The 24,782-nt window shown below is 47.8% G+C and overlaps 1 protein-coding gene and 1 long non-coding RNA gene across 2 annotated transcripts in view; one reads left to right on the top strand and one right to left on the bottom strand.

Annotated features, from left to right (window-relative positions):
* Positions 1-292: 292 nt before the first annotated feature.
* Positions 293-17,765, bottom strand: LOC132220868 (butyrophilin subfamily 3 member A3-like). Its single transcript, XM_059674527.1, is given in 9 exon segments — positions 293-1,934; positions 3,853-3,879; positions 4,275-4,298; positions 5,921-5,947; positions 6,027-6,047; positions 6,157-6,360; positions 15,194-15,475; positions 17,072-17,413; positions 17,632-17,765. Coding segments are annotated over 9 exon segments (1,668 nt in total). The 5' UTR covers positions 17,711-17,765; the 3' UTR covers positions 293-1,272.
* Positions 989-24,782, top strand: part of LOC132220877 (uncharacterized) — a 26,752-nt gene continuing 2,958 nt past the window's right edge. The window contains exon 1 of the long non-coding RNA XR_009449879.1: positions 989-1,117. This is a non-coding gene — a long non-coding RNA (uncharacterized LOC132220877). The remainder of the gene's footprint in view (positions 1,118-24,782) is intronic.

Genomic DNA, 24,782 nt, shown 5'->3' with positions numbered 1-24,782 from the left:
CTTGGTCCCACCCCTGCAGGAAACTCAGTTCTGCCAACAACCAGAATTAGCAAGAAACAGACCGTTCCCTGGACCCTCCAGAAAGGAGCCAGCCTGCAGACACCTGGATGTCAGCCTGGCCAGAGCCACGCTGGGCTTCCCACCTACAGACATGTGAAGTAAGGAATCTACGTTGCATTAGGTCATGAAATTTGCGGTTTTTATTACAGCAGCTTACAAAGCTAATACAATAAGGATTTTGTGAAAATGTGGTGCGTAAGCTGTGGGGGTGAAAATCTAGAAGAAGCTCAGATGCAGAGTGAAGACCATTAACCAATTTATTTAACAAATGTAACCTGACCACCACCTGCCGGGTGGAGGGGACACAGTGGTGACCAATCACAGTGGTGGTGATGGAGTGGCTTTTCCCCAGGACCCAGCAGTTACAGGAACCTCCGGGAACATGAACACATGCTCAGCGTGGAGGGTCCCTTTCCTGGAGATGGGGCTACAATGTGATAAAAATTCCACTGCAGTTCACCTGGCTCCCTTCCCCCAAATTCATGCCTCACACATGAGCTTTAGGGATGAAGCTGGAGGGTTGGTTCAGCATCATGATCACAGGTCTCAAGCTGGTTAAGAATTTGGCCTCTAGTCCCTTCTCAGCCTCGGGTGATGTGGTCACTGTGAATTCGTTCTGTGGACGACGTCATCGTGGACAGCCAGCCAATGGAGCAGTGGACCATGGCTCTGACAGTCCCCCTTGAAGGAACCAGGTGGGGTCTGGCCTTCAGAGTCACCTACAGTGACCTTCTCCCTGGGGCCCTGGGAAGGAACCTCAGGCTGCCCAGGACCCTGCCCAACAGGAACAACTGGCTGCAAAGGAACAGACTGGAGGTAGAGGGAGGGTCAGAGGTCAAACACCTCCCAGCAGCACTAGTTTCTGCATGAATTACATGTCACTTCCCTGGGCCCTGCCTCCCTTTCCACACTTTCAAAGAGGCCACCTCATAGGGGTGTTGTGAGGATTGGTGAGTGAGATTCACATAAAGCATTGAGCCCAGCATCCACCACAGTCTAAGTTATCTGTGAATGTGAGCTATGGCTGCAGAAAGGGAGCTGAGTCACCTTTGGAAAGGTAATTAACTTCCAGCACCCTGGCCTCCTCATCTGTCATGTGGAAAACTTGAAAGATAACTAGTAAAGTGCTTCACTCAGTGAGTTTTTAGTGAATATGTTCCTGATGTAAGTATGTTCCTGCTGTGAGGTTTGGCTGTTAAGCAGGCCCTCAGCTCAGGGCTGGGCAGGGGGAAGCAAAGACTTTACTTCCACCTGAGGGTCCTCATTGCCATTAGCTGATCCTGAGGCTACTGGGGTCTCCAGGGAAGGGTCAGGCAGTGGGTCAGACACAAGGGAGCTCCCCACTCATTCTTCTGCTGGGCAAATGGTTAAGGCAGTGGGCTCCTCTGAGAAAATCCTGAAAAGAGGCAAGATAGGCCCTGAGAAGGAAGCCTGTGAGAAGGTGTGGATGTATGATGCATCGATGGCATCATAGAACGAGACCTCCCCACTCTCATAGTCCAGGAAAACCCCCACTCTTTTAGGAGGGTTGGCAATTGTGAGTTTGCTCCAGGGGTCGGTTTGAGCCTGGAAGTCATGCCCATTCAACAGTGCTATAGTCCAGAATCCATTTTGGGGTGATATTTTAACATCACGTTTTCTCTCCACATTCTCCCTACACACCCCCAATTGCCACTGTTTCCTGTCCCCCACCTCCACCTCCCAGAAGTGTCTGCCTGAAGTGAAGCTCTCACGGCCCAGCACACAGAAATGATGCTGAAATCTCCTGGGGTTGTCTGGCAGGCTCTGCCTTTGTTTTATCCTCTTCAGGCTCCTCTGGTCATCAGAAATAAGGAGTTTGGGGTGCGCGGTGTCCGGATCCAGAATCACGTCCGCTGCAGAGAGTTCCAATGGTGTGGGGTCAGACATGGTTTCAGGATCTGAGAGCCTCAGGCTCCAAGGTTTGGGTCTGGCTGGTGAGATCTGAGCCCAGAGCCTGGCGTCCCAGCTGCCCTGAGTGTGACCCTCAGCAAAGCCAAGAGACACCAAAGGGCCTGGTGTTCAGTGAGGAAGGGAGGGTGAGGAGGACTGGGGTCTGCCTAACCTGCCATCTCAAGTGGCCACCTTCCTTCTATCTTCCTCCTGTTTCCTCCCCAGAAGGACTGTGCCCACCTGTGCTGCAGAGTCACATGGATTCCAATTCCAGCCCTTGCTCTACCCTCCTGAGCTGGACGACTTCCTTTTCTGCACGGTCTCTTTTCACACACACACACACACACACACACACACACACACACACACACACAATGTAATGTGGCAAGTCTCAATGTGATGTCTGTAAAACAGGAATAAAAATACTCATCTCCAGGGTAGAATAAAACAGAATGTGAGCTGTATGTAGCCCAAGGCCAGGCATGGAGGAAGCATCTGGTATGGTCATAGTGACCAGGTCTCTGCTGTGCTGGGGTCATGCTGGGCTCTATGTGACCCTCACTCCCCACCTGCCCTTCCCTCTTTGCCCAGGAGTCGTCCTCCTTGGGCAGCATCACTGGGCTGTCTTGCCTCTGGTCACCTGTTGGCTTTGGCCAAGGGCAGGTACTGGCTAAAGACTGGAGGGAAGGAAAGAGAGGCACAGCCCCGACTTCCCCACTTCCTGTGATGGAGAAGCTCTAACAGAGCAGCCTCCTCTCAGGCAGCCTCTCCCTGAGCCACAGCCTCCTCAGGGCTCCAGTGACTGCTCCCCATTCCTCTGCCTTGGATCTGGGGGTGGTGGCAGCTCCCACTGCTGTGAGCCTGGGGCACTGCTCTTCCTTGTGGTTTCCCTTAATGCCACCCCTGCCTCTGGAGGTAGGTCCTTCCCTAAACCCTCTGTAATCACTGGGTAGATGTGGCTGAAGCCACCCAACTCCATCTCTGTGTCTTGAATTTCCTTCATCTCTTCATGCTGTGACCTTTGACCAACATCCCTGTCCTTAGCAGGCACACCAAAGCCTTCAGGGTGATGGTGATGTGTGTTCCTTAAAATGTAGCCATAAACAGTTCTGTTAGTAACACTAGAACGACATGACAATGGAGGTCAACACCAAACATGATGGTATCGATTATAAAGAACCATCCACCACAAGACCCCCAGGAGGTATGGCTGGTGCTGCCACACTCTTTGTCCTTCTGTCCTGTCAACCATTAGTACCAGAGTTGTGTGTTAAAAAAGTACTGTAACAGGTCCATGAGTGGTGAATAGTCTGTGCAGACTGACACGTAGTCTGTCTGTCCCAGCCCAACACCCCTGTGAGTAAATGACTCTATAATACAGTCTCATATAATCTAAGGAGTTGCCTATATCACTTTTAGGTCTTAGGCATCTTTTCCTGACTGTGGTCATTATCGTCAGACACACACCCATCAAGAACAGGCCATGGCTTCCCTCTTAGAGTTTTGACCAACACACACCCATCACCTTGTCTAGTCTTATCTCCACCCTCACATAGTAGGAATGACCACCATCACCTCAAAGGGACTCAGGGACATGGAACATCTTGAGGAGCCTCAGGGCAGGAGGGGCAGCAGCTGGGCCAGGTCACCTCCTCCCTCTCCCTCCAGTCCCTGGCCCCAGCTCCACCCCTCATGCCTCCTTCTTCCCACACAGACCCGGGGAAGCCCAGGTCAGCAGCTGTCCCTGGCTCTGTTGGCAGCAGATGGGCACACTGTGGGGACCTCATGTTACCCACACAGATGTCTCTCAGTCAAGAGCTGGAGAAGAAAGAGGGATCCAGGCCCCTGTGTTGTTGTCCGAGGGAACAGTGATTCACTCACCAGGTTGGTAAAGGGCCATCTTCCAGTCTGAAAGGAAGGAGACACAAGTAAAGAAAGGTCATCATTTCTGTTCTCCCCCCACCATCCTCCTCACTGAGCCTGTTCCCTCTCCATCCCACCAATATCTAGTTTCCTTCCTCCACAGCTCTGAGGAGGAAGCAGAAAAGCTCTCAGAATGTTGGGCTTCCCTCCATCACGGTGGGGCTGTGGGTGATGGGGCCAGGCTGTGTCCAGGTGTGGGCGTCTGTGTCAGCAGGTGAGGGGACGCTGGAGCTGGGAGGTCCTCTCTGGGTGTCCAGGGAGGCGGGGTGGTTGTCCACAGAACATGAGCTCTGAGCAGGGTCTGATGACCCCTCACCAGCACAGAAAGGGTTGAAGGGCTTTGTACACAAGTGCAGGAACCAGAGAGCAGAGTCACTCACCAGCATAGGCCTGAGACCTGTCACCTGCAAAGGAAGACAGGCAGGGTCACCTCAACCGTCATTTCTGAGTCCTTCCCTCTCTCTTCCTTTTGACCCCCCACCTCCCGCTCCCTCTGCCTGTTGGGGGCCAGATGTAAGCTAGCAAGGTCCTTGCACCTGAAGGGGCTAGCAAGGCTGGGACTCTTACCCACACAGTTTTCACAGACTTGTTTGTATGGCAATTATCAGTAGAATGAGGGCAATCTTTGTAGAATGAGAACAGCCTTTCATGGCTTAAAAAGAAGTCTGTAACTATTTACTGAGATTTGCTGTACTGAGAACTTGTCCTTCTGTTCTGTTCTGTCCCTCCCTTAGAGATTAAGAGGAACAAAGAATACATTCCTCTTGACAGACCTCCTATTCAGTGTGTTGTGTATAAATAGGATTGTATAGCTAATAAACTTGCTTCAGTTCCTCGAGAGCTGGAGTCCTCCCGACCCCGCTTTCCTGTCTTTCTTTCTTTTCTCAGTTCCCACCTCCCTACCTCAGCCAGGCTCAACCTGTCAGGCTGGCCCTGACATCTGCCTGTTCAGTTCCCTGCTCCCCCCTCCTCTTTAAAGTCACCTGCACCTAGTGACCTGCAGGCACTGAGTGGGGCTTTCCCAGCTGCACCTGCAGGTCTGTCCCGTACGTGTCTGTACAGCAGTCACCTTTAACTATCGTTTCACTTTCTGAAGTTTCAGTTACCCTCTGTCACCCACAGATGGAAAACACTAAATGGAAAATTCCAGAAATAAGCAATTCATAAGTGTTAAATTGCACATCATTCTGAGCAGTGTGATGACACCTGTGCCATCTGTCTCTCACATGCCAACCTGAGAACCATCTCTGTGCCCAGCATGTCCACCCTGTGACCCTCCCATGAGCCACTTAGTCACTGAGGAGCCGGCTCTGTGGTCAGATCGGCCTCAGCATCACAGGGCTGGTATGAAAGTCCCCTGATGTTACTTAATAATGACCCATCATTGCAGTGCTGCTGGCCATTGGGGTGTGGCAATGAGAAGCCTTCCTTTAAGTGAGGAGAAAGCTACTATGCACAGGGTGTGGTGCTGTCCGTGCGTCAGGCACCCACTGGGTCATGGATCACATGCACCTGGCATAGGAAGTGACTGTTTTTCTTCTGTACCTGGCATAGGCTTGCCGTGTGCATACGTGTATGCATATGTGTGCTAGAACCCATCCTCCTCAATCTGCATGATTTCCTTCCAATTTCCAAAAAGAATTGGGTGACTTTATGAAAAAATTTTTGATACTGCTTTTCAGCAGTTATGACAAATCTGGGACAACTGACACCAAACTCTCCTCTTTTGAAGAGAATGTTCTCTCTCCTTCTGGTTTCCTCTCAGCAGCCTATAGATTCTGTACAGGAGCCAGGGAGGGAGGACTCCCATCCTGAGTCCATCTCCCCTCTCCTTTCTGGGGTTCCCTGGACATCCGGGTGCGAGCGGCCTGGTGGAGAGAGCCTGACCCCTTTCTCCAGGGAGGAAACCCTGCCGACTTCCCCCATCAGCGTCCTCATTCCTTCCCTTGGGCGGTCAGGGGTGAGGAAGGGGCTGGACAGGTCCCAGCAGAGAGTCTCAGAGGCAGGTTCAGGTCTAGGTACTCACGCGCCATGATCTGCTGCTTTGTCCACCCTGCAGGGGAAACGGGAGGGGTTGGTGAGGCCGGTAACCAGGGACCCCAGAACCCGTGTGGTGGGGGATCAGGACTTACTGAGCACCAACTCCAGCGTCTCTGGAAATAAGCAGAAAGAGAAGGTGCTGTCATGAGCACCAAAAGGGGAACCCGCGCTGTGGGTGGGCCGCCTGGGGCGGGGGACCCACCATCCGCAGCCAGGCCTCACCTTTGGCGCTTCGCTCCCGCCACTTGTCAGCCAGCGCTGCTTCTTTCTCAGCTCGCTCCCTCTCATTCTCCTGGCTCAAGGCCTTGATTCTCTTCTGCTGTCGCCAGAAAAACCCCACCTCGACCAGGATCCCCAGCAGAGCCACAAGGGTCATCCCCACGATCACAATCACCGGCCAGAGCCACACCATGTAGGAGAAGGGGCCTGCGGAGGGAAAGCGCGGGGACTCCGGGAGGGGAAGCGACATTTCTCTTCCCAAAGTGCCCAGAACTCTTCCGCCACACAGACTAGTGTCCGAATGTCTGGCTCTCACATGGGAACAGTTAGAGAATAATGTACAGACAGCCACTGGCGTCTCCTCTCCCCCCCTCCCCCGTGTATCAGCGGCTTAACCTGCTGACTCAGAAGGTGACCTTTGGGGCTGGAGGGTGACCTGAACCAGTGACCTAGCCCTTCTGTCCTCAGTGTCCTCCTCGGCAGAGCATGAAGTTAATGCTCTAAAGTCCCAGACACGATGTCAGTGCCACGCGAGAGTTTATTCATTTTAAAAACATAAACATCCTCGAGACCCAAGATGGCGAGCATGGGGACCGCAGGCTGCAAGATAGTGAGTGTGAGAGCGGGAGGGAGGGCGTGGAGGGCGGGAGGGTCTGGGTGTGAGAGGGAGGGACAGCTGTGTTCCACGGGACTGCGGGGACTGGGGGACCGGGCTCCCCAGCGGGCAGCCTCTGCTGCTGCTGAAACCTCTCCCGAGCGGCCGGCTCTGCCGCAGAGTCTGTGCCATCTTGAAGGGGAGAGCGGCTGTGATTGGGAGCCCAGCCTCATCTCCACCCGGGAGACCTCGGGTACCGCCCGGGACCGGACAACCACATCGCCCAGGGGCCAGCTGCCTCAGCTGCCAACCCACGAACACCAGGACTCCAGCCTCCCCGGCCACGGGCATCTGAAAAGTTTGTCCAGGGGGGAGACTAGCTGGCAGCCGAATACACGGTCGGGTCCTGCGCCTGCTCACAGAGCAGATGGAAGGAACAGCTGCATCAATAACACCCCCCGGGATTGGAGAATTAAATACAGCTGGAGAGACAATCCGTGGACAGAAAGGTCAGAGATCGCCTAGAGCAGCAGTTCTCAACCTGTGGGTCGCGACCCCTTTAGGGGTCAAACGACCCTTTCACAGGGGTCGCCTAAATATATCCTGCATATCAGATATTTACATTACGATTCATAACAGTAGCAACATTACAGTTATGAAGTAGCAACGAAAATAATTTTATGTTTGGGAGTCACCACAACATGAGGAACCGTATTAAAGGGTCGCGGCATAGGAAGGTTGAGAACCGCTGCTCTAGAGAGAGAAGTAAGCTCTGCCTCTTCAGATTCATCTGGGTGTCTGTTGTTTGGGTGTCTGTTGTTTGGGTGTTTGTTGTTTGCATTTTTTAGATTTGTTGTTGGTTTTTTGGAGTTTTCTCCCCATATACATATAATTTTTCCTCTGTTTTTCCTTCTCTTTCTTTTCTCTATTACATTTTTTTCCTTTTCTCAATATCATTTTTGCACTCTTTTCTCTACCCTAATTCTGTTTTCTCTGGTGGTCACCTTTATTTGGGGTTATTGGTATGGTGAATCCAATTGTGTTTGATGCCCTATGTGTTGTGTCTTGTGTTGTATTTTGTGCCTTTAAGTCAATGCAGGAGAGAGAGAACTACATAACCAGACACCCTAAGAGGTGTGAACATGGGGAGACAAAGAAACAGCCCCCATACAAAAAACAACAACAACACAAGGAATCACTGGGAAAGGAAGTAAATGAAATGCAAACAACAAACACCCAAACAACAGACACCTGGATGAATATGAAGGCAAGCAATTTGTCAGAGAAAAAATTCAGAGCAATGGTCATAACAATGCTGAAAAGGATAAAGTAGAAATTCAACAATATGTGTAAGAATCAAGAGGAAATGAAGAAGAACCAAGAGGAAATGAAGAATGACATCACTGCAATAAAGAACACAATAGAAAGCATCAACAGTAGACTAGAAGAAGCAGAAGACTACATCAGTGAGCTAGAAGACAAGAAAAAAAATACCCAAGCAGAGCAGCAACTGGAAAAAAAAACTTAAAAAGCAGGAGGAGAGCCTAAGGGAACTTTGGGACAACACGAAATGAAACAATATCCACATAATAGGGGTGTCAGAAGGACAGGAAACTGAGCGAGGAATAGAAAACCTGTTTGAAGAAATAATGACAGAAAACTTCCCTGATATCAGGAAGAAAAAACTCACACAAGTCTAAGAAGCTCACAGAGTCCCAAACAAGATGAACCCCAAAAGGCTGACACCAAGACACATGATAATGAAATTGGCAAACACCAATGACAAAGTAAGAATCTTAAAGGCTGCCAGAGAGACACAGAAGTTACCTACAAGGGATATCCCATCAATCTATCAACTGGTTTCGCAACAGAAACACATCAGACCAGAAGGGAATGGAATGAAATATACAAAGTCATGAAAAGCAATGGTCTGAATCCAAGAATACTGTACCCAGCAAGGCTATCAATCAAAGTTGAGGGTGAAATCAGGAGCTTCACAGACAAAAAAGAACTAAGGGGATTTATTACCATCAAACCAGCAATGCAAGAAATGCTAAAGAGTTTGCTGTCAAAAGAAGAAATAGGAAGGGAAGAAGGAACACTGGCATAAAGAATAAAAACAGCAACAAACCAGTACCTATCAATGATAACTTTAAATGTAAATGGATTAAATGCCCCAATCAAAAGACATAGTGTAGCTGAATGGATAAGAAAATATGACCCATATATCTGCAGTGTATAGGAGACCCACCTCAGAACCAAGTATTCACACAGACTGATGGCAAAGGGATGGAAAAAGGTTTTTCAGGTGAATGGAAATGAAAAAAAAATCTGGGGTAGCAATACATATATCTGACAAATTAGACCTCAAAGTGAAGGCCATAACAAGAGATAAGGAAGGCCACTTCATACAAAAGGGAGCAATTCAACAAGAAGATATCACTCTGGTAAATATATATGCACCCAATATAGGAGCACCCAAATACATAAAAAACTTCTGGAATATATCAAGGGAGAGATTGACAGCAATACAGTCATAGTAGGGGACTTTAATACCCCACTAACACCATTGGATAAATCCTCTAGACAAAAATCAGCAAAGAAACATCAATCCTAAATGACTCACTAGATCAGATGGGATTAATTGACATCTTCAGAGAATTTCACCCCAGAACCACAGAATATATATTCTTCTCAAGTGCACAAGGGTCATTTTCAAAGATAGACAACATATTAGGGCACAGGCAACGTCTCTTCAAATTCAAGAAGATAGAAATCATATCAAGCATCTCAGATCATAATGGCATAAAATTATAAATCACCTACAATAAAAACAATTAAAAATATCAAACACCTGGAGGCCAAATAGCATGCTATTAAATAATGATTGGGTTATCAAAGAGATCAAAGAAGAAATAAAAAGCATCATGGCAAGAAATGACAATGAAAACACAACGATCCAAAATCTATGGGACACAGTGAAAGCAGTCTTGAGAGGGAAGTTCATAGTTCTACAAGCCTCCCTCAAAAAACAAGAAAAAATGGTAATAAATTCTCTAACCCTACAACTCAGTGTTCAAAAGAGAGCAACAAGAAAAGCCCAGCATAAGCAGAAGGAAGGAAATATAAAGATCAGAGTGGAAATAAATGACATAGAGACCAAAAACACAATACAAAAGATCAACAAAACCAAGAGCTGGTTCTTTGAAAGGATAAACAAGATTGATGAACCTCTAGCCAGACTCACCAAGAAGCAAAGAGAGAGGACCCAAATAAACAAAATCAGAAATGAAAGAGCTGAAGTAACAACCAAGCCCATAGAAATACAAAGGATTATGAAAAAAATACAACAAAATGGACAACCTAGACAAAATGGACATGTTTTTAGAAAAATACAAGCTCCCAAAACTCAATCAGGAAGAATAAAAAAACCTGAATAGTCCAAGAACCACTGAAGAAATTGAAGCACTGATCAGAAATCTTCCAGTAAACAAAAGCCCTGGTCCAGATGGCTTTACAGGGGAGTTCTACCAAGCATTCAAAGAAGAACTAAAACCTATCCTCCTCAAACTATACCAAAAATTCAAGAGGAAGGCACACTTCCAACCTCTTTCTATGAAGCCAGTATCACCCTAATTCCAAAACCAGGTAAAGACACCACAAAAAAAAAAAAGAGAACTACAGGCCAATATTCGTGATGAACATAGATGCTAAAATCCTCAACAAAATTCTAGCAAATCGGATCCAGCATTACATTAGAAAGATCAAACAGCATGACCAAGTGGGATTTATTCTGGGGATGCAAGGATGGTACAACATCCACAAATCAATAGATGTGATACATCACATAAACAAATTGAGAGATAAAAATCACATAATCAAATCAATCGATGCAGAAAAAGCATTTGACAAAACTCAACACCCTTTCTTGATAAAAAAACTCCCAGCAAAGTGGGAATAGAGGGATAATACCTCAACATAATAAAAGTCTTATATGACAAAACTACAGCCAACATCATACTCAATGGGCAAAAACTAAACTCATTTCCCATAAGAATGGGAAAAAGACAGGGATGCCCACTTTCACTACTCCTGTTTAATATAGTACTAGAAGTGCTAGCCATAGCAATCAGACCAGAAGAAGAAATAAAAAGCATCCAAATTGCAAAGGAAGAAGTAAAACTGTCCTTATTCCCAGATGACATGATACTGTACATCAAAAACCCCAAAGACTCCATCAAAAAACTACTATACCTAATAAATGAATTTGGCAATGTAGCAGGATACAAAATTATAACTCAGAAATCTATGGCCTTTTTTTAAATATATATATTTTATTGATTTATTACAGAGAGGAAGGGAGAGGGATAGAGAGTTAGAAACATCGATGAGAGAGAAACATTGATCAGCCGCCTCCTGCACATCTCCCACTGGGGATGTGCCTGCAACCAAGGTACATGCCCTTGACCAGAATCGAACCCGGGACCCTTCAGTCTGCAGGCCGACACTCTATCCACTGAGCCAAACCGGTTATGGCTCTATGGCCTTTTTATACACCAATAATTAACACACAGAAAGAGAAACTAAAAAAAATTCCATTTACCATTGCACCAAAAAAATTAAGATACCTAGGAATAAACTTAACTAAGGAGGTAAAAGACCTCTACTCAGAAACTACAGGACATTGAGAAAAGAGGTAGAAGAAGACATAAACAAATGGAACAACATACCATGTTCATGGATTGGTAGAATCAGCATCATTAAAATGTCCATACTACCCAAAGCAATCTACAGATTCAATGCAATCCCCATTAAAATACCAATGGCATTTTTTCAAAGATCTAGAACAAACTCTCCAAAAATTCATCTGGAATAAAAATGGACACCAAATAGCCACAGCAATCCTGAGAAAGAAGAACAAAGTTGGAGGGATCACAATACCAGGTATCAAGCTACCTTACCAAGCCACAGTTTTCAAAACTGCCTGGTACTGGCACAAGAACAGACATATAGACCAATGGAACAGAAGAGAGAACCCAGAAATCAACCCAAGCCATTATGTTCAATTAATATTTGACAAAGGAGTCAAGAGCATACAATGGAGTCAAGGCAGTCTCTTCAATAAATGGTGCTGGAAAATTTGGTCAGATACAAGCAAAAAAAATCACCAACTTACACCATACACAAAAATAAACTCAAAATGGCTAAAGGACTTAAATGTAAGATGGGAAACATAAAAATCCTACAAGACTACATGGGGAGCAAAGTAGCAGACATATGTCATAGCAATATCTTTACTGACACAGCTCCTAAGGAAATGGAGACTAAGGAGAAAATAAACATATGGGACTACATCAAAATAAAAAGCTTCTGCACAGCAAAGGAACCATCAACAAAACAACAAGAAAACCCACTGCATGGGAGAACATATTTGCCAATGCTATTTCAGATAAGGGTTTAATCTCCAAAATTTACAGAGAACTCATACAACTTAACAAAAGGAAGATAAACAACCCAATCAAAAAATGTGCAAAAAAACCTAAGTAGACACTTTTCAAAAGAGGACATACAGAAGGCCGAGAGACATATGAACACATGCTCAAAGTCACTAATTATCTAAAAAATGCAAATCAAAACAACAACGAGGTACCATCTCACACCTGTAAGAATGGCTCTCATCAAAAAATCTACAGACAACAAGTGCTGGTGAGGATGTGGAGAACAAGGAACTCTTGTGCACTGCTGGTGGGAATGCAGACTGGTGTAGCCACTATGGAAGACAGTATGGAGCTTCCTCAAGAAGTTAAAAGCGGAACTCCCATTTGACCCAGTGATCCCACTTCTAGAAATATATTCCAAGAAATCAGAAACACAAATCAGAAAGGATATATGCACCCCTATGTTCATAGAGAACAATTTACAATAGCTAAGATTTGGAAACAACCTAAGTGCCCATGAACAGATGAGTGGATTAGAAAACAGTGGTACATCTACACAATAGAATACTACGCTGCTATAAAAAAGAGGGAACTTTTACCATTTTCAACAGCATGGATGTATCTGGAGAGCATTATGCTAAGAGAAATAAGCCAGCCAGAGAAAGATAAATATCACATGATCTCACTCATATGTGGGATATAATGATGAACATAATTTGATGAAAAATAGATCCAGATAAACTGATGAACAAAAACATATCCAGAGACAGAGAAACATTGATCAGACCATCAAACCGCAAAGGGAAGGTAGGGAGGGTGGGAGTAAGGGGGAGAGATCAACCAAAGGACTTATATGCAAGCATATAGACCTAACCAATGGACACAGAAAAAAGGTGGGTGAGGACATGAGTGGGGGGGATAGGGAGTAACGTGGGGATATGGACACATATGTAATAACTTAATCACTGAAAAAATTTAAAAAAAGAAAACATAGATCCAGAGACAAACGGCAGGGGAGGTGGGGGGGGGGGTAGAGAGCAACCAAAGGACTTGTATGCATGCATATTAGCATGACCAATGGACACAGACACTAAGGCGGTGGGGGCTTGACGGGGTGGGAATGGCTGGGGCGGGGGGAGTCAATGGGGGGGGGAAGGAGACATATGTAAAACTTTAGACAATAAAAAAACAAAGAAAAAAATTACATTACATTGAAATAATAATAATGCCTGTACTGGAACCTGTTAAATATATATATATATACTAGGGGCCCGGTGCACGAAATTCGTGCACTGGGTGTGTGTGTGTGCGGGGGGAATGTCCCTCAGCCCAGCCTGCCCCCTCTCACATACTGGGAGCCCTCAGGCGTTGACCCCCATCACCCTCCCATCGCAGGATCGGCCCCTTGCCCAGGCCTGACGCCTCTGGCCTAGGCGTCCAGCCCGGGCAGCAGGGACCCACAGCTGCAGCGGCCCCGCGATCGTGGGCTTCGCTTTAGGCCCAGGCAAGGGACCCCTAGCTCCTGGGACTGCCAGCTTCGACTGTGCCCAGCTCCCATTGCTGGCTCCACCCCTACTTCCTGCTATCACTGGCCAGGGCGGAAAAGGCACCTGATTCTCCAATCATGGCTGGGGGGCAGGGCAAAGGCAGCCCCAGGGCCGCCTTTGCCCTGCCCCCCAGCTCTTAGCTCCCCCCTGGGTTTCCGATCACTGTCAGAGGCAGGGGGCTTCTTCCTGCTTTCCCTTTCGCCTCCCTGCATTGTGCCTACATATGCAAATTAACCGCCATCTTATTGGCAGTTAACTGCCAATCTTAGTTGGCAGTTAATTTGCATATAGCCCTGATTAGCCAATGAAAAGGGTAGCTCGTACGCCAATTACCATTTTTCTCTTTTATTAGTGTTGAGATATATATATATATATATATAAAATCTTCTTATTTGTCTTGCTTACACCACAGGCGGCATCTATGCAAGCTGCTCCACAGCTTGTTTTCTCAGTGCATCGTGGGTCCTGGGGACCTTTCCCTCTCAGCATGGGAGCACGTCTGTGTTTCCTCCCACAGGGCAGCCTCCCCTGCACAGGAGCCCCCATGGGTGGCATGTGAACTGTCTGTGACTTTTGTTATTATAACTGATGCTCTAAGAAATAACTTTGTGCCCTGGCTGGTTTGGCTCAGTGGATAGAGCATTGGCCTGTGGACTGAAGGGTCCCAGGTTTGATTCTGGTCAAAGGCACATGCTGGGTTGTAGGTTTGGTCCCCAGTGTGGGTAGTGCAGGTGGCAGCCCATGATTCCCTCACATCATTGATGTTCCTCTCTTTCTCTCCCTCTCCCTTCCTCTCTGAAATCAATAAAAATATATTTTTTAAAAAGAAATAACTTTGTCCACCAGTTATTTCACACAATCCCGAGGTGACCTTTCAGATAAATTCCTAGAACTGGGATTTTGGGTCAATTAATAAGTAGTTTGGGTTAAGATTGTTCTATTGACCTCCAATATAAGCTGTGTCAATTTATAAAAAAATATACCAACTGATACCAACAAACGTCTAAGAGTGTCTGTCTCCCCACAGTCCTGCCATCAGTGATACCAACTACATGGTTTGTTTGCTGCCCATCTCACAGGTGGGAACGTCTCCCTGCTCAGTGAGACTGGACATCCTTTCCCGAGGTATTTCCTCCTGGGAACCATTCATTCCTGTACTGAGCTGTTTCATGTTTTGAGGAGCTCAGCCCTTTCTCCAGGACGTGTCTGCACATACTTTCCCCACTTTGTCATGTGTTTGCTGACCTTTACCATTTGCCCATCCCCATCGCCTGTCCCAGGTGGAGGCAGCAGGGATGCTCAGAAAATGTCTGTGACATCAATAGCTTCAAGGGGCCAAGGGCACCCAGGTCCCTGCTCTGAGCCTTATGCTCACTGCACAGACCCAGGTCAGCAGCAGACACTCAGGCCTCCTTCTCTCAGTGGCCACAGCTGAGCTCAGTGTGGGGCCAGGCACTCACCTGCAATGGAGACCCTGGCTGTCTTCTCCTGGCTGAGCAGGGGGTTTCTGATGACACAGGAGACCCCCTTCACAGAGATGGCTTTCAGGATCACAGATGATGTGACTGCATACAGACCCTCTCCATCTAAGGTCCCAGGCCCTGCCAAGGCGGGCAAACTCTCTCCCCCTTCACCTCTCCACTCTACGAGGGGCTGTGGATACCAGCCTGCAGAGATGCACTCCACACGGATCCGTCCATCTTCATTGTCCTTCATTTTAATGTGAAGATCAGAGCCCAGGGCTGGGGAAGGAAGAGTGAGCCTGAGTCATGGGGAGGCCTCTGTGTTGGTGAGGGTCCATCAGGAACGGGGGCTCACTCCACTAGATCACGCAGGCAGGGTTCACTATGGAGCTGTTTACCACGTGTGCTGTGCAGGGGAGACTGTTCCATGAGGTGACCACTGCCTGACCCTCATGGACCCTCGAGCTCAATCCAGCTGGATCTGGGCCAGAACAGAGACTGCTTCCTGTGGATCCCCTCAGAGACACCTGTACCCTCCCCCTGCCCAGTGCTGGTTCCTGGAACTGGCCCTCACCCGCCTTAGGCTTGTAACTCATTCCCCTTATCTGGGCGGGTCATGCCCCAGTCCCCTATCTATCCTGCCTGCCCTGTGTGAGCTTTAGGCTTTGCCAGGTGGTGGGGAGGATATGCACGTTCTATTGCTGCCGCCCACGCTGTTCCTGGTATGAGAGTCACCGTGGTGAACTCTTGATATCATTAATCTAGAGTTTACAGCCTCTTTTTTGAGTCTTTGGACTCAGGGGAATTTTTACTTTGTGGTTATGGAAGGGGAAAGACTACATAGGAGAGAGCTGACCCAGGGCCTGGAGCAGTGACCTGTCACCACCATTTCACTCTTAAACCAAGCCGGTCTGGGGGTGGGAGGAAGCCTTTTGAAGACTTGGAAGAACCCAGTCCTGTAGAGAGGGATTTCTTAAGAGGATCTGTGGTCTCAGGAAGGGACTGTATTTGGCTGAGGAGGCCCTACAGGGAGAAAGCCAGGACCTCCCACCCACACCTTTCTTCTGACCAAGGCAGGGCTGTGCCCCGAGAAAGAGAAATGATGTTGGACATAAACAATGTCATGGAACAGCAGCATCAGACAGGATGCTTTGTCCCTGTGATGGGTCAGGACAAATCAAGACCACTCAGTCATCAGGTCTGAACACAGAATAACACATGAACAGTGTCCAGTCCACAGCAACCAGCAATCATCCCCTGTCCTAGGTGTGAGTGATCAGTTACCCCCACACCATCCTGACAGCATCTGAACCAGAGCAAAGCCCTCCTTCCATAAACCCTCCCCTAGTTCCTTGTCAGCCCAAAGTTACACCAAGTCTCCCTGACACCCCCTCATGGGGACACCCCATGTTTCCACACTGTGTTCTCCTCACTGCAACTAGTCCTGAGCTCAACTTGTTCAACTGCAGGTGTGACCCTGGGGCCCTTGGTTGGAGGAAATGGCAGCACAGGTGATGTTCCTGCAGCTCAGCCTCCCTGGACCCACAGCAGCGATCACCTGGGGAGCCCAGGTCCACTGCCTGGAACACAGCTGAACCCACTCAACTGTGTGCCCCCCACGAGGGGAGGTTTTTTCAGCCTTCCTGCCCCGACCCCAGATCCCTGCTGAGACCCTGGTGGCTGCAGGAGGGACGTCTTCACTTGGTTCAGGAGGAGCCCTTCCTGCAGGAAAACCTGTGTCTGTCAAGGGCCCAGAGAAGCAGAGGTGGAGGAGGGAGCAGCTGCTGGAGTGTAGGCAGGAGTCTGTGAGGTGGGCTTGGAACCTGTGTCCCCAGGCCCCACAGAAGAAGGAGCTCAGAACAACCTCAGGCTCACCTGCAACCTTCAGCTCCACCTGGGCTTTTTCAAAGAAATCGGCATCTTGGAAATAACACTGGTAGGTTCCACTGTCAGAGACTCTGACCTTGTGAATCCGCAGAGCAGCCTTCCCCTCAGTGATGTCCTCTCTTAAAATCGACGTTCTCCCTCGATACTCTGCTATCTCTGTTCCTTCTTTGCCCTGTGCATATGCATGCACCACCTGCCTGAGGCCGGATCGCACCCACATCAACTCCATGGACTCAGCACTCATCTTCGGGGACAGGTGACAGGGCAGCTCAGCGACTTCACCCACCATGGCCAGGATGGGCTCAGGGGGTCCAACCACAGCAAACTGAGCTGGTGAGCAGAAAGGGGTGTTCCATCAGAGGAAGCTGGAGGCCAGAGGGTAAGGGGGTGTCCCAGGCAGGGAGGGTGAGGTAAGAAACACCTGGACAGGGACTCAGTTCTGACAGATGTACAGTGTGGATGGGCCTCCCAGGTGTGGGGAGGACACCAAGGTTCTGACTGGGCATATAGGTAACAGCTCCAGGTACATAAATGCAGATGGTCCCTACCTGAGCAGGGCGTGAGCAGCTGGACCAAAGTGAGGCAGACAGGCAGGTGGAGCAGATGGAAGGCCAGTGACCTCACCATTGTGGGCTGTTGTGCAGACACAGAGACACCAGAAGGAGCTGGTAGAAATGACGACCTGGAGGAAGATGGAGAATCCACGTGAAGACCTCTGCCTCCCCAGGGCTGACCCCCAGAGCAGCCACCATCACTGGTGACCCCAGAGCCTCCTATGAAATGTCTGTTTGGGAGTCTCTTCGCCTTTGACTCCAACATGGAAAACCACCCTAAAGTCTGTAACCTTAAGTGTCCGTCCCTCGGCCCTGGCCACCTGGGAGTCCTGGGCTCTGTGTCCAATGTGCTCACAAGCATCCACTTGCCCACACTTCCCTGCAACAGACTCTCCGTGCCTCCAGCGTCTCACTCTGATTAACGCAGGGACCCCCTCTCTGAGCCCCGATTCCACTGGGGCCCCTCAGTCTATGCTTCACACCACAGCCCGAATGCTCCTGCCTCCCTCACTTCATGCCTCTCCTCAGCCTCCAGGGGCTCCCACTGCACTCAGAGCAGGAGCTGGTGTCCTCTGCTCCCTGCACTTCCTAAATTATCTGAATGTTTGAAATTTTAAGATCTCAGACAGAGGAATATATTTTCAGGTATGGTTATTGCATTTTATTCCTTGTTATAACCGATTTTAAAATGAAAAGACTCATAAAGAGAAAATTTATATAATTTACAGTGTTAATGCTATACTTTGCTTCATATGAATGTAAATATTTCTGGACCGATTTTGCAGATTATCTATACTAATAAAAGGGTAATATGCTAATTAGACTGGGAGACCTTCCCGGAGACCTTCTGGACGTTCTTCTGGACAAAGCCATGGCTGTGGGGCCGAGGTAGAGATGGTTAAAGGCCAAGAGGGGAGGGCAGTTGTGGGTGATCAGGCTGGTGGGGGGTGGGGCCGTTGGGGGTAAGCAGGCCATCAGTGGGGGTCAGTTGGAGGTGATCAGGACAGCAGGGGAGGGGGGACAGTTTGGAGTGAGCAGGCCAGCAGGGGGGCTGTGGGGGGTGAGCAGGCCAGGGGGGAGGGAAGGTGGGGGCAAGCAGGCCAGCAGGGGGGGCAGTTGAGGGTGATCAGGCTGGCATGGGGGGGCATTTGGGGGCAAGCAGGCAGGCAGTGCGGGGCAGTGGGGGGCGAGCAAGCTGGCAGGCAGAGTGGTTAGGGGCAATCAGGCAGGCAGGCAGGCAGGCAGGCAGGCAGGCAGGGGAGCAGTTAGGAGCCAGCAGTCCCAGATTGCAAGAGGGATGTCCGACTGCTGGTTTAGGCCCGATCCCTGTAAACTGGCAGTAGGACATCCTTTGAGGGGTCCCAGATTGGAGAGGGTGCAGGCTGGGCTGAGGAATACCCCCTCACCCATGCACGAGTTTCGTGCACTGAGCAGAATAGATGCACGGTGGATAGAGCATTGGCTCCGTGGTTAGAGCGCTGACCGTGCAGAGGTCCAGTGCATGAATTCATGCACCAGTGGGGTCCCTAGACCTGGCCTGGATCGGGCTGAAACTGGCACTCTGACATCCCCCGAGGGGTCCTGGATTGTGAGAGGGCGCAGGCCAGCCTGAGGGACCCCCACCAGTGCATGATCGGGGCCAGGGAGGGATGCAGGAAGTTGGCCAGCTGGGGAGGGACCCTGGAAGGGCTCCACGGCATGTCCGGCCAGTCTTGCTCAGTCCTGATTGGCCAGACCTCAGCAGTAAGCTAAGCTACCAGTCGGAGGATCTGCCCCCTCATGGACAGTGCACATCATAGATACTGGTCGACCAGTCGACTGTCTGCCCCCTGGTAGTCACTGCATGTCATTGTGAGCAGTTGAGTGGCCCTAGCATATCATTAGCATATCATGCTTTGATTGGTTGAATGGATGACTGGACACTTAGCATATTAGGCTTTTATTACATAGGATTTCTCAGTGTACTACTTGGGTTATATATTTTACAGGGTGTCTCAAAGAAATATGTACACACTTTAACAGTTGATAGCTCAATTTTGAAAATTAAATGTATTTTGCCCTAGCCAGTTTGGCTCAGTGGATAGAGCATTGACCTATGGACTGAAGGGTCCCAGTTTTAATTCCAGTCAAGGGCACATACCCTGATTTCAGTCTCCTCCCCGGTCGAAGCAAATGCATGAGGCAAACAGTTGATGTCTTTCTCTCACATTGATGTTTCTCTGTCCTTCTCTCTGTCTTCCACTCTCCCTAAAAACAAATGAAAAAAAAAAAAATCCTCCAGTGAAGAGTAAAAAAAAAAAAGAAAATTAAATATATTTTAATAAACACTGCCTTAATAATTATTCAAAGGTATGTATACATCTGGGGGATATATATCAGATGTCTTAAGAATGTTTTATTCTTTGACCCACAAATTCCACTTACAGAAATTACTCTTAAAGAAATAGAAAACCGCTGAAACCGGTTTGGCTCAGTGGATAGAGCGTCGGCCTGTGGACTGAAAGGTCCCAGGTTCGATTCTGGGCAAGGGCATGTACCTGGGTTGCAAGCATATCCCCAGTAGGAGATGTGCAGGAGGCAGCTGATCGATGTTTCTCTCTCATCGATGTTTCTAACTCTCTATCTCTCTCCCTTCTTCCTCTCTGTAAAAAATCAATAAAATATATTAAAAAAAAAAGAAAAGAAAAAGAAAACCAGGCATTAACAAAATGTTTTATGTTTAATTCTGCTCATCATAGTAAAATCTTTAACAACAAAATATAGACAATTTAAATACCCAAATTGGATCCAAGGTTGTTATAATTATAACAAATATCTTTATTAAACACATGATTCCTAAACCTACAGCTAAGATAATACTCAATGGTGAAAAGTTGAAAGCCTTTCCTGTAAGGTCAGCAATAAGACAAGGATGCCCACTCTCACCACTCCTGCTCCCACAGTATTGGAAGTCCTGGCCACAGCAGTCAGACAAGACAGAGGAATTAAAAGCATACAAATCAGAAAGGAAGAAGTAGAACTCTCACTATTTGCAGAGGATGTGATGCCATATATAGAAAACCTGAGGACTCCACCAAAGAAAACAAAAACAAAAACGATTAGAACCAATCAATAAATTCACTAAGGTTGCAGGATAGAAAATCAGAAACCTTTTGCATTTCTATACAGTAATAATGAATAATCAGAAGGAGAAAATTCAAAAACTTCATTTACAAGTTTACCCAAAAAGTATAAAATACCTAGGAATAAATTTAACCAAAGAGGTGAAAGACCTAGAGTCTGAAAACTATAAGACACTGAAGACAGAAATTGAAGAGGATACAAATAAATGGAAGGATAGGATATACATGCTCATGGGTGGGAAGGATTATTATTAAAATGTCCTTACTGCCTAAAGCAATATCCACATTCAATGCAATCCCTACAAAACACCAATGGCCTTCTTCTCAGAAGTAGAACAACAAATTGTAAAATTTATGGGAACCACAAAAGACCCGAATAAGCAAAGAAATCTTGAGAAAGAACAAAGCTGGGGTATCACCCTCCCTGATATAAACTATACTACAAGGCTACATGAATAAAAACAGCATGGGACTGACATGGAAACAGACACATAGTTCAATGGGACAAAACAGAAAGCCTAGAAAGGAACTCTCACTCATATGGTCAATTAATCTGTGACAAAAGAGGCAAGAATATATGACGTGGTAAAGACAGTCTCTTCAAAATGGTGTTGGGAACTGGACAGATACACGCAAAAGAACGTTACTGGATCACTTTCTTACACCTTATACAAGAATGAACACAAAATGGATTAAGAATATAAATGTGAGACCCGAAACTATAAAACTAGAAGAAAACATGGGCAGTGAATTCTCTGACATTGCTCTTAGTAATGTCCTTTTAGACACGTTTCCTTGGGCAATTGTCACTAAAGAAAAAGAAACATGGGATCATATCAAACTGAAAAGTTTTTGCACAGCAAAGGAAACCATCAATAAAACAAAAAGACAACCTACTGAATGGAAGAAGATATTTGCCAATGATATGTCCCATACAGGATTAATATCCAAAATTTATAAAGAACTCTTACAACTTACCACCAACAAACCAAATAATTCATTTTTTAAAATGGGCAAAGAGTCTGAATAGACATTTTTCCAAAGAGGAGGTACAGATGGCCAACAGACTTATGGATTGCAAACCCCTCTACTGTCAGACAACATGCTGTTTATCCATTCTCCAACTCTTGTACATGTATGCAGTTCCAGATTTTTCTATATTACAAATAATTCTGTAATGTACATCATTACCTCTGCATCTTTAAGACACACACCTTGCAACCTACCCCACCGTTCTTTTAACATTATTTCTGTAAATGATGACCTCTCACTCGTATGTGGCTGCACATAAACCACCTGTTTGCTTCAGAATTCCAGCAACCAACTTCAAAAGAAGGAGACTCCATCCTTCAGACTTCCTGCTCCGGGAGGTTTGCTGACCTTCAGCCAGTAACCTGCACAGACCGTGTTGGCTTCCACTAGTCCCCTCAATGGAGAACCCTCAGCCTCCTCCTTTTGTTCCCTTTGTTCTGGTTCCCCCGCCCACCACTTCATTCCCCCCCTTACAAACACCCTGCCCATGTCCAGTTGTTAAGATGGTCTGTGCAGCATGAGTCCACCATCTTCTCACGCTGTGGGGTCTGGCAGAAACTACCTTCCCTCCACCAGCCCCAACCTCTCCATTATGGGCTTTCCAGGGGCAGGCAGCCAAACCTGGGTTCCCTATCAACCTGTCCTTTGGAACCTCTTAGATCACATTCCCAGAGAGAAGCAGGAGAGACTGTAAGAGGCCTTTGCTATGCAGCTGAAAGGCTCACTGATTCCCATTCTCTCCCTCCCACAGATTTCCCAGTTCAGGCCTTACCTTGCCCTGAGTGCGTACCCCCACCTGAGTCCTCACAGCATCACACTCCTTCTCTGGGTGAGGACCGCCCTACAGGCTCTCAGCCTCTCTCCTAAGCAGCCCTGGGGCCCTGGCTTTTATCAACTCCCTCCACTTACCCTTGGCACTCCCAGTTGAAAACCACAGAATAAAGGCACCTGATAGGTCTTCATTACAGCTGAGTCTCTGATCTGGAACAGAGGGTGGGGGAAAGAATGCTTGCTCAGGACAAAAACAGTGTACAAACCCTCTTTGAAAGCAGGTTATTAAAAAAATGATGATGATAATAACATTTACTCTGTACTGGCTGTGTGATCAGTGGGGTGCTCTACGTGTCTCCACCTGTTGCTAGTGGAGGGGGGCTCAGGGTGCCCGGGGAACAAACATTCCCTGAGGCCCCACAGGAGGATGAGGTACTGGGGAAGCTTTATTTCTGTGGAACCAAACCCCTGAGTTTCCAAGGTCCCCTCTCCCTCCGTCCTGCCATGAAAAAGTCCCATGTTGTCTCCAGCAGAACAAGGATTGCAGCCATTCCCAGAGTTCCTGCTCCATATTTGCACAGTCCTTCCAGCACCTGGCTGGGGGAGCTTGGGTTTCCAGCTGCAGCCCATTGTGTGTGGGGGCTGCAGGGTGCGCTAACACGGGTCACTAGCAAAGAGGAAACAAAAGTTCAAGCAAGAGCAACAAAAAAGAGAGACTTCTTTGGTGACTCTGTATTCCCAATGTTGATGGGCTTGCATTGGGGTCCACCCTTTTAGCCAACGACCTCTGTTCCCAGATTAAACTGACAGGCAGGCCCCTTCCCTCCATCACCCGACTTCACTGCACATGTGCCATCTTCCCTTTGTGGAGCCCTCCCCAGTGACTTCCAGGGAATAGACTGGCTCCCTGGGGAGTGTCAAGTTGCAGCTTCCTGGTGAGGCTGCCCAGATGACCTTGCTTGTTATGACTGGCCTCCCCTTTGCTCCTTCCCTATTATCTTTTAAAAATGTATTTTCTTGATTTTTTACAGAGAGGAAAGGAGAGGGATAGAGTGTTAGAAACATTGATCAGCTGCCTCCTGCACATGCCCTACTGGGGATGTGCCCGCAACCAAGGTACATGCCCTTGACCAGAATCGAACCTGGGACCCTTCAGTCCACAGGCCAACGCTCCATCCACTGAGCCAAACCAGTTAGGGCTCCTTCCCTATTATTAATATGAAGGACCAGCTTGTTATGAGGGCAGCAAGTACATGTGTGTTACACAGGATTCTATTACAATCATGCCTAAAAACAGCAATCATGCCTCAAAACAAACACTGAACATCTCAGGAGATTATATCAACATTATTTTTCTCCTTTGTGGGTCTACAGGGGGGGAACTGGGTGTAGCTGGGCTGGGTGGGCTCGCCTGTGATTGGCTGACCGGAGCTGGACTTTAGTTAGTAAGTTGGGTTCTGGTCAGTCCCATGGGTCTCTTCATTCTGGGACCAGGAGCTACAGGACAGGTGCTTCATTTCGGACTCCCCCTCCCCACCTCCTTCTCTCTCTCCTCCCCCTTTTCTGGTTCCCATCAGCTCTCCTTTCTCGCCCTCCCACCTCTTCCTCTAACTTCCCAGATGAGAATCCTCAGGCCTCCCCTCCCCTAGTGGCCACAGCGCATCACTGCACCCCGTGCTCCTGGGCAAGGAGCCCATCTCTCCCTCCACCAGGTTTCCAGATCTTTGATTAATAAAATCTCAAACCTTTTTCTTCCTCTGTGACCCACAATACAAAATACATTTCATATTGTAGCTCAGGACACGCACACTTATATATACTGCATGCTCTCATAGTTCCATTCGTGTGTATTGAAATTTGGTCTCTACGTAATACATTGATTTCCTGCACCATCAATGGCCCAGGACCTGCAGGTGGAGAACTGCTCCATGACGGTTCTCTTATGGCAGAAACATTAGGCCCCAAGTCCTGTGGGCTCTGCTTTTGTTGTCCACAGACGGGACTTGGACCCTCAAACCTTTACCTTCATGTTAGAGTTTTTGACATGGATTGTGGAATAATTTTGAAAGAGAAAAATGCACTTCTCTTCATGTTCATGTTGAAGACCCTTTCACTGGGCATGAGGCAGCGCAGAGAGTTTTCTGAGGCAGAAGGTTAAATACTTGGGCTAAGGGTTCTTGCCCACCCTCCCCATCTCTGTATCAGCCCACACCACACACC

The sequence above is a fragment of the Myotis daubentonii genome, chromosome 18 (assembly GCF_963259705.1).
Source record: "Myotis daubentonii chromosome 18, mMyoDau2.1, whole genome shotgun sequence".
Classification (NCBI taxonomy): Eukaryota; Metazoa; Chordata; class Mammalia; order Chiroptera; family Vespertilionidae; genus Myotis; species Myotis daubentonii.
Note: the sequence above shows the minus strand (reverse complement) of the source record. Positions and strands in the feature narration are given on the sequence as shown.